Source organism: Centroberyx gerrardi, chromosome 21 (assembly GCF_048128805.1).
Source record: "Centroberyx gerrardi isolate f3 chromosome 21, fCenGer3.hap1.cur.20231027, whole genome shotgun sequence".
In the NCBI taxonomy this organism is placed as follows: Eukaryota; Metazoa; Chordata; class Actinopteri; order Beryciformes; family Berycidae; genus Centroberyx; species Centroberyx gerrardi.
Window position 1 is genome coordinate 4,656,805 of NC_136017.1, and position 9,880 is coordinate 4,666,684.

Here is a 9,880-nt window from a genome sequence, read left to right on the forward strand (position 1 = left end):
CTTTTCTTTTTTTCATGAAACACATTGACTCAGTTTGCCAGGTAACTCTAAAAATGACCATGGAATAATACATGTGAAATCTCTCCCTTGGCATGACATGAACTCATCCAACTTATTTTTGAAACATATTTTTTACAAAGCAAATACATCTGGATATTCACAAATAATGCAGTTTCCACATTGAAGAAAAGTCAGTGATAGAAAAGTCACAGAAAATCATTTTATTCAGATTAAGCATAACAATTTGCACCCTCCTTCCGTCCGTCCCATTCTCGTGAACGCGATATCTCAGGAATGCCTTGAGGGAATTTCTTCAAATTTGGCACAAACGTCCACTTGGACTCAAGGATGAACTGATTCGAATTTGGTGGTCAAAGGTCAAAGGTCAAGGTCACTGTGACCTCACAAAAGACGTTTTTGGCCATAACTCAAGAATTCATACGCTAATTATGACAAAATTTCACACAAATGTCTAATAGGATAAAATGATGAAGTGATGACATTTTATATCCAAAAGTTCAAAGGTCAACTTCACTGTGACATCATAATGTTTTGCTTACCACTGTAGCTGAGAAAACGATCTCGGGTCATTCTACAAAAACGGTGGAAGTGCTGTCACTTACTTTTGCAGACACCAAAATCCTTTAAGTTGACCTAATAATCACATTAATTATATATGTTCAATAAATAAAGACTGTCCTTGCAATGATAAAACAAAGTTTATTGGTGGAGGCATACAACCACGAGGCGGTTATTTCTAGTTGAAAGAATAAAAAGCAATAAATATAGAAAAAAAAGATCTACATGTGTCACAGTTTATATCGTAATCACAGTATTCCAAAAAAACAACAGAAGCAACTGGCAACAGGATTTATTTTGTCAACGTCATGCCACCAGTTTTGGCTAGTATGTGTGTACCGCCATCAGCAGCTTTCATGTTCATTTGTGTTTGTGTGTGTATCTGTGTGTGTATCTGTGTGTGTATCTGTGTGTGTGTGTGTGTGTGTGTGTGTGTGTGCGTGCTGCAGGAAGCTGGGCCGTCTGTGTGTGTGTGCGGACGAGAAGTGGCAGGCGGTGTTCGAGGAGTGTTGGAGTCGGCTGGGCTGCGAGGCTCCGGGCCGCGGGGAGAACTGGAGAGCCTGGGAGAACATCGCCGTGGCCCTGACCACCAGCCGCCGACACATCCAGGACAGGTACACACACACACACACACACACACACACACACACACACAGAAGCAACCTTTTTCTCTGTGCTTCTGTCTCTTTGTCTGTCTGTCCCTCTTCTGATTTTCTCATTCTGCTGTTTGAGTCTCTTTCTTTCTGTCTGTCGTCTGAAGCGATGAGGAAAGTTACCTTAAAAAGTAATTAGTTACATTACAAAGTTATAAGAAGTAACTTAATACATTACTTTTGCGTTCCCCACTTCAAAACATGCCGTAGCAATATGGTTTGTGTTAGAAATGTGTTAAAAGTCTGTTGCTCTGTTTCTAATATGGTGAGCCAGTCTCTTTTATATCAAGCAGGTGCCTCAAGACTTTTGTTTTTTCTACTTTTTTAAGATTTGAACAAACAAAAATGGAATAATATGTTGGAAAAATCTAAGTAACAACATTCTAATTTAAAAAAAGTCACTCATTACAGATTAGAGGAAGAAAACAGTGGTAATAAAACGTAAGTAAATGAAAGCAATGAGGACTATAAGAACAGTATAAAGTATGTATGCAAAATAAAATAAAATCAAGTAAAAGCATGTTTATAGAGAAATGTTTTTAAAAGGGACGTAAAAGTTGAGAGCGAAAGTGAAAGTTGAGCGAAAGTTGAGAGTAACGCTGCTCTTGGGGCAGGAATAGTGTGCTGTAGGTGTATGAAGGACTGATTGATGTGTGTGTGTGTGTGTGTGTGTGTGTGTGTGTGTGTGTGTGTGTGTGTGTGTGTGTGTGTGTGTGTGTGTGTCCCAGTCCGGAGCTGTTGTCCCGGAGTCACAGCAGAACCCTGGAGAGCCTGGAGGTCATCCCCCAGCATGTCGGGCCCATCACCATGGACAGATACCACACCATCCGCCTCTACCTCATCAAGGTGAGTCCGGAACGACGTCATATATCAATATATCAATATATCTGCATATCAATATATCTGCATATCAATATATCTGCATCACTATATCAGTGTATTTACATTCGGCCGTTTTCATGCCAAAAACAGGCAAAGAAAATTACAAGGATTCAGTGTTTTGCTCAGAATTGGAAAATCCTCTGAAACAGCTTTTAGTCCAACATGCTTTTAGACATTAAAACTCTTTATTAAATTTATCATTAAAATAAATGCTAATGAGCGATGTTTCCTCTAAGGTGATAACGTGTTGATCAGCGTCTAATAATTTATCACATCGAGTGTGTATGTGTATGGCAACTGTTTACTACTGTGATGATAGCACCATCTGCTGGACATTGTGTATATGTATTTGTATCCTAGCTGTTATCTTCTTGTTAGAATATACTGTAATATAAAATACAAATTTGATTACTATTTACATGAAAGTTTAAAAACACAGAAGGCAGAAAAAAATGGATTTCAGCAACTTTATTGTTTGTGTGTATGCAAGCTATTCTCTCCTGCGGTTACAGGAATGTAATTTCCATTTATGCACTTATGCATTTAAGCACAAAAGATATTAAAAAAAAAGGATTATGATAACTTTAAACATGAAACCTGTATTTTTTATTCATAAAGGTCTTGTTCCTCAAAAGTTTCATAATGGAAAACTTGTCTTTCTTAAAGTATAGAAATTAGGAAAACAACAAATGAAAGAAGAGACAGAAGCTCCTCTCTCTCTCCCTCTCTGTCTGTCTCTCTCTCCCTCCCTCTCTCTCTCTCTCTCCCTCTCTCTCTCCCTTTCCCTCTCTGTCTGTCTCTCTCTCTCCCTCCCTCTCTCTCTCTCCCTCCCTCTCTCTGTCTCTCTCCCTCGCTCTCTCTCTCTCTCTCTCTCTCTCTCTGTCTGTCTGTCTCTCTCGCTCTCTCTCTCTCAATTTTTCAATTTCAACTTGCTTTATCGGCATGACAAGTACATTCCTGCGTTGCCAAAGCAAACGGATGAAAAAGATAATCAATAAAAGACATTAAATAGATTTAATGGAAAACACAACAAAGAAATAGAACGTAGAAAGAAAAAGAGTAAAACACCTGAAGTGAGCTCTCTTTTCTCTCTCTCCCCCCTCCCCCCCCCCCCCCCCCCCCCCCCCCCCCCCCCCCCCCAGGCGTGTGACACCCCCCTCCACCCTCTGGGCCGGCTGATTGAGACCCTGGTGGCGGTCTACAGGATGACCTACGTGGGCGTCGGAGCGAACCGGCGCCTCCTGCCGCAGGCCGTCAACGAGATCAAGTCCTACCTCAGCCGCATCTTCCAGATCGTCAGGTAGCTCACACACTGCACACAGAGTCATGTCATGTGAATGTACATCATGGATATTGACGGATGGGTAGATGGGTAGATAAATGGATAATTACACATGTACTTGCTTTGTTTGTGTATAAGTTAATCAATCAATCAATCAATCAATCCTTGGAGGTGAATTGGTTAATGAGCTACAGGAAAGGTAGATAAATAATTCAAAATATACCAAGAACCAATCAATACAAACACCTAATTCTGGGAAATTGACTTGTTCACATGCTGACAAAGGGATAGGAGCCTATTACCATCATGTGATATGAATGTCCACTGTATTAAATGTGTGTCATACATGATAGAAACGAGTGGATAAAACCAGATGAGCTCAACTCTGATTATATTTTAAACTTTCTGACACACACTTAATCTCTTCTTCTGAAATATACATTGTGTATGGCGGTGATGATTGTCACCATTTTGGTATATCTTGTTCTTAAATGGGTTTTTTGTGTGTGTGTGTGTGTGTGTGTGTGTGTGTGTTCTTTAGGTTCCTGTTCCCTGACTTGCCAGAAGAGGGCGGTCTGATTCCAGAGCCGTCCACGGAGCTGCAGGACAAGAGGGAGCCGGGCTGCACCGACGCCCAGCTGGAGTCACCCAAACCTGGGTAAAGACCCCGCGTCACCCCCCCAGGGGGGAAGCTTCAGGGGCCTGGAGGGAGGGGGGGGGGGGGGGGTATGGACTGGGGTGTGTCCGTCCGTCCGTCTGTCCATCAAACCTGATATATCAGCTGTTATCTCAGACATTGATATCTGGTCTAATTTAGACAAAACCTGGTGGGATGATGCATCTTCTCACTGTATTTGTATTTACAAAAAATACACTAATGAGCCTGTCAAAATTTCAGGATTTTGACAAAACTTTGCGGTACTACGCACCTTGTCATTGTGTTGTGGCAGCTAAAAAAACACTAATTGGCTTGATGAGGGTGATATAATTAAAGGTAAATATCTTAAACTCAAACGTAACATCTCAGACACGTTTTCCCCCAGAATTTGGGGAGCATTTGATAAACTTCCAACTGCGTTTTTCCCCTGAAACCCTGTTAATTGCTGACTACCTATCTATCTAAATTGAATGGTTTTCCCCATTGTGAACAAAGTAGTGCTATGCTGGTGCCATAGTCCCCCTGTGTGTGTGTGTGTGTGTGTGTGTGTGTGTGTGTGTGTGTGTGTGTGTGTGTTTCCCCAGGCGCGTGGTGAGCAGCTCGGCCCTGCTGCTGCCCGTCCTGCTGCCCCGGCTCTACCCGCCCCTCTTCACCCTCTACGCTCTGGACAAGGAGAGGGAGGACGACGTCTACTGGGAGTGTGTCCTCCGCCTCAACAAGCAGCCCGACCTCGCCCTGCTCGCCTTCCTGGGGGTCCAGCAGTACGTCACATTCGAACCTCTTCAAAATAGCATAATGTTAACCCATTTCAATCTTAAACGTTGTCTCCCTCCCGTTTTTTTGTTTCCTCAGAAAGTTTTGGCCCGTTTCCATCCCCGTCTCCATGCCTGCGCTGGGGGAGAAGCAGCAGGTACGGTTTGCAAAGTGATAAAACACAGAAACACCAGAAAAATGTACAAGCTTGTGCAAGTAAGATAAAAAAAAAACATCTCTGGTATTTAATTTGCTTCACTCTCAAACCTGATCCATTCTGTAAGTGAGTGACCAAGTTTCAAATTAACAATACACAAAAAAGCATTGAAAATGGGCATCTAACCCTATTTTGATGAAAAATTTGTAATTATTTTGGCTGGTAAAAACGATTCTTGGCAGGTAAGTTATTTTTAGTTTTCCAGCCCTTGGCAGGTGAACCGGACAGTTAATTTCGGAAACTGCCTAACATTATAATGTGAAGATGTAAAGCCCAGATGTTTCTCCTTCAGGTCCTCTCCAGCACCAAGGACGCCTGCTTCGCCTCCGCAGTGGAAACACTACAACAGATCAGGTAGAGTTTATTGAGTCAGTTAGTTTGTCTATTGAATAGTTTAAAAGCACGTTAAAACTTCTGCATCTCAGAATGACCGTTGTGGTCCTTCGTTTTAAGGAACTACGCGACATTTGTGCGGCTCCCTAAAACAGACAAACTACAACTCTTGGTCAATAATTTGCATTTCAAGTCGTGTTTTTCTCATCATAGCTAAACAAGTTCGCAAATGTATTAGAAAATTAAAATATGGCACATTTTTGCCAGCTGTTTCCTAACCTTGGCCTCTAAAAGTGACCGTTTAGAGTCTGTTTTTTTGTCAAGTTCCTCTCTTCTTTTATTCCAGAGTATAAAAAGAAGCTTTGGCTAATTTTGGTTTTAAATAATCGTGGGCTCAACTTCATCTAGAAGTGCTGACGTTAACGTGTGATGTCCAAAACAACTCCTGCTGTTTGAGTGTCTTCTTTTCCTGTTAATATTATTATTATTATTCACTTTTATGTCTCAGTATCATGAAAAGGCCTTTGTAGATTTCCTCTTCAGAACGCCACCTAAATGAAGACGGGTTAATTTGCAGTGAAGGGAGAAGAGTCCTTTGGTTTCATTTTGTTGTTGTTGTTTTGTTTGTTTGTTTGCTTGCAGCACAACGTTCACGCCGTCGGACAAACTGCAGGTGATCCAGCTGACGTTCGAGGAAATCACCCAGGAGGTTTTGTCGCTGCTGAAGCAGGACTTCCTCTGGTCCATGGACGACCTCTTCCCCGTCTTCCTCTACGTGGTGCTGCGCGCTCGGTCAGCACACACACACACACACACACACACACACACACACACACACACATCACACACTTCTACACAGGTCACATCATATGTCCTTCTGCTGTGTTGTCTCTCTGATGGGAGCGCTGTGTCGTTGTCCTCAGAATCAGGAACCTGGGGTCAGAGGTCAGCCTGATCGAGGACCTGATGGACCCCTGTGTGCAGCACGGAGAGCACGGCATCATGTTCACCACACTCAAGGTAACACACACACACACACACACACACACATCACATTCGTCAAACCAGGGAGGGGTTTTAGGCAGCAGGATTGCACTGCTAAGGGTTTTTAGACAGGTCTGGAGAAGTCTGGACAAAAATATTGAATGTTTGTCTGATTTTGACAAAACTTGGAGGGAAGACGCAGTTTGTCACTTTGTTCTCCTGTTTGAAACAATACACTGATTGACCTGATGGGGGCGCTATAACTAAAGGTCAAAATTTCTATCTTTGAAAGCCCCTTAACTCCTACACTGTAAGTCGCATTGACACGAAATTTGCAACTCAAATTCTCTATAATTAAAGGCCAAAATTCTGCATTGTAAGTCACTTATAGTACAGCAGCTTTCTATGTAAATGCACAGTATGTTGCCTGTACAGTGCGTATATATAGTATATATACTGTACTGTATATATGTGTGTGTATATGTAATGTGTCCTCCCCTTCCCTCCCAGGCGTGTTACTACCAGATCCAACATGAGAAGGTCACATAAAGAGGGCGGGGCCTTTACTCCTCCTCAGCGGTCTGCACCCCCCCCCCCCCCCCTCCCATCCTCCACCCCTCCTCCCCCCCCAGCACCGGTGACAGCCAATGACAGCGCTGGGAACCGGTGAGCTTCGCGATGACGGACACGTGCAGCGGCCAATAGGAACGCGAGGAGGGCGGAGGATCACACGGAACAGGTTTCTGACGGCTCCATCTGCCAGAGACGGGACCACCTCCCACCTGCTCTGTCTCACACACACACGCACACACACACACACACACACACACACTGCAGCGCTCTTTGCCCGGTCAGGGACCCCTACCAGCCCGAGATGAGCCATTTCATACCGTCCAATATAAAACAATAAAACTGAACACAGCAGAAATGCGGAGAACTGACTCTTAAAAGTCTTTGGAAGCTGTGACTCCGACATGAAGGAGTCTGCTCTGAAGAGGGGGAATTAAAGGAGAATACCGGTGTTTTTTAAAGTCAGTCCTAGCGGTCCAGGTTCCTCTCTGGTTTCTGCACACAGTCAGTACAGTTACAAATATCAGCGCTCATTTTCTTCCCTTCAGAAGAAGACATTTGCTGCCATTCATTCTTGTCCAGTGTGAAAAACAAACTTCCACAGAGCGAGAGAATCCATCACAGGAAACATGAAGCCAAACTTTTTCTATTTTCTCCTTATTTCATCGTGTCAGAGTCGAGTGTTTTCATCTCAGCGCTGCGTTACGTTCCTCCAGGAAATAATCCCTCAAAAACAAACTTTACTGTCACATCCATGGCTTTTTATTTAGAACGTCTTTGTTAGCCGGGACACTTCACTTCAAGCTAGGTTTGACTTTAAAAACAACAAAAAATAAGTTCATCTTAAAAAATCCAAATGCGGCATGCATTGCAAAATGATTGAGGGAGATGTAAACTAGTTGTAGACAGAAGTAAATGGGCTGTAACTCTAAAACGACACCGGTCTTCTCCTTTAACACCAGCGCTGCTCTCCCACCGTCGACTGGCAGCCGACTAACCACCACTTCTTCTTCTTCTACTCCTCCTTTTCTATTGTGAGAAGTAGAACAGTTGCTGGTAGAACAGTAAAAGCCGCCAGCGCCGCTCTGGTTGCGACACTAATGTGACATTTTTCTGTCAGACAGACGATCATGGAAACGTATCTGTAGAAACACGACTGTATTTAAAAGAAGGTTGAACTCAAGATAAGGAGCGCTCGATCTCTTCTTCTCCTCTTCGGACCTTTTGACTTCAAAGCACACTCTTACTGCATCTTAGTGATGTCAGAGGACCCGACTTTATGAACGGGACGTCCAGCTGCCTGGATTTAAAGACGTTGATGAACAGTGTTTCTCCTCTGGTGGTTTGTGCGCCGCTCCGACAGAAACACCGACAAAGAAGAACTTGGATAGATTGTTTTTGTCTTTTCTGATGTATTGGGTCAGGACCTTTTTATGTCAAAGGTTAAAAAACGTTCCTGATGCAAAACCAGTCAGGAAACGTCGCTCTGAAGTCTGATTTTCCTCCACCTGTCGACGAGGAATGCCAAGCAAAAAGCTAAACCAGTTGGAAAAAAGAAAGGTTTGGGTTTCCTAGACAATCTGAATGCGACTCGTGTGTTTCTGAGCCGAGTTTTCAGTGTTAATAATTCTGGACAGGGTTTCTGGAAAAAGTATGGAAAATGAATTTGGGAATTTCCAGGGTCTTGAACAAAAAATCTGGAACAATATGGAAAAAATGATGTTGTTCAGCCACGACACACATGACTACATGTTTATGTTTGTTTAGTGATGAAGACTCGCTTGTCATTTCACATGTTGTGGTATCTGATGTTGTGAAAAGTGATATTCAGCTATGGACAGTCATAACTCCCAGCCATCATCAGTATACATCAAATTAAACAATGACCAAAATCTTCAAATTCAGTCACAAAAAAATGGGCCTGGAAAGCATGTGGGAATTTGAAAAACGACATTCCCATTGACATCCAATAGAAATAAGGCAGAGGTTGGGACTCGAGTCACATGACTTGGACTCGAGTCAGACTCAAGTCACAATTTTATTTGCTTGAGACTTGACTTGATGCATGAAGAGAAGACTTCAGACTTGACGTTGACCTGTACTTTGATGACTTGAAAAGGTTTCTAATTGAAAAGTTCCTGGATATTTAGTTTTCTTTAAGATGTTTAATTGATGCTGGACTCTTGATTTGTTCTGACTTGACTTGGTAATCTACATTTAGACTTGGGACTTGACTTGAGACTTGAGACTGACTTGGGACTCGAGCAAAGTTGACTTGGTCACACCTCTGAAATAAGGTGATGATAATCGAATTTTACTCAGCCAGACATTTTGCCAGGAAACGATCCGTCATCTGAAGCTCTTATTAGATCCTGAAAGCGTGTTGTTTGGTAAAATAATGAAAGCAGAAGGTGAGATTTTGGAGTTAACCAATCACAGTGAGTCTCCCGCTGCAGGTGAAGTGAAGTCAGAGTCTGTTGTTGTTTCAGCGGTTGACTGAAGGCGGTCAGCGCTGATGATATGCAAACTGTGTTATTATAGACGTGATGTTCACAGCAGCTTCTCCACGCCATCTGTTCTGCTTCTGTACCGCCTCACACACGCCTCGCACACGCCTCACACACGCCTCACACACGCCTCGCACCTGACCATACAAGCGCTGAAGGTTGATTCAGTGTTTTCATATCACAGCTTTTGTTTTGTAGATTTAACACTAGAAAGGATGGTGGATTTGGGAAGTCTAAGAGAAGAAAATCAACATCATCTGTTTCCTTTTGAAAATCCAGAAAATCAAATTTTTATTTTTGCAGAAAGTGTGTCTAGAAAAAGTCACGGAGGGACATTTTGAAGATATTTCAACATTTTGAGATTCTTAAATTCAAAAAACATCCGTCCCTTGACTGCAGCATTTCAGCCTTTTTGGTGTTAAACCTGAAGTGACATCACAAGTCCGGGTTGGGTAATTATTG

At 42.7% G+C, this 9,880-nt stretch overlaps 1 protein-coding gene across 1 annotated transcript in view; it reads left to right on the forward strand.

Moving 5' to 3' along the window:
• The window catches only part of als2b (alsin Rho guanine nucleotide exchange factor ALS2 b), a 26,427-nt gene extending 19,511 nt beyond the window's left edge, over positions 1 to 6,916 (forward strand). The window contains exons 23-32 of the mRNA XM_078291235.1: positions 1,029 to 1,193; positions 1,961 to 2,078; positions 3,257 to 3,414; positions 3,938 to 4,054; positions 4,639 to 4,815; positions 4,907 to 4,964; positions 5,317 to 5,378; positions 6,000 to 6,149; positions 6,281 to 6,377; positions 6,852 to 6,916. Coding sequence (XP_078147361.1) covers positions 1,029 to 1,193; positions 1,961 to 2,078; positions 3,257 to 3,414; positions 3,938 to 4,054; positions 4,639 to 4,815; positions 4,907 to 4,964; positions 5,317 to 5,378; positions 6,000 to 6,149; positions 6,281 to 6,377; positions 6,852 to 6,890 — 1,141 coding nt within the window. The 3' untranslated portion in view covers positions 6,891 to 6,916. The remainder of the gene's footprint in view (positions 1 to 1,028; positions 1,194 to 1,960; positions 2,079 to 3,256; positions 3,415 to 3,937; positions 4,055 to 4,638; positions 4,816 to 4,906; positions 4,965 to 5,316; positions 5,379 to 5,999; positions 6,150 to 6,280; positions 6,378 to 6,851) is intronic.
• Positions 6,917 to 9,880: the final 2,964 nt, after the last annotated feature.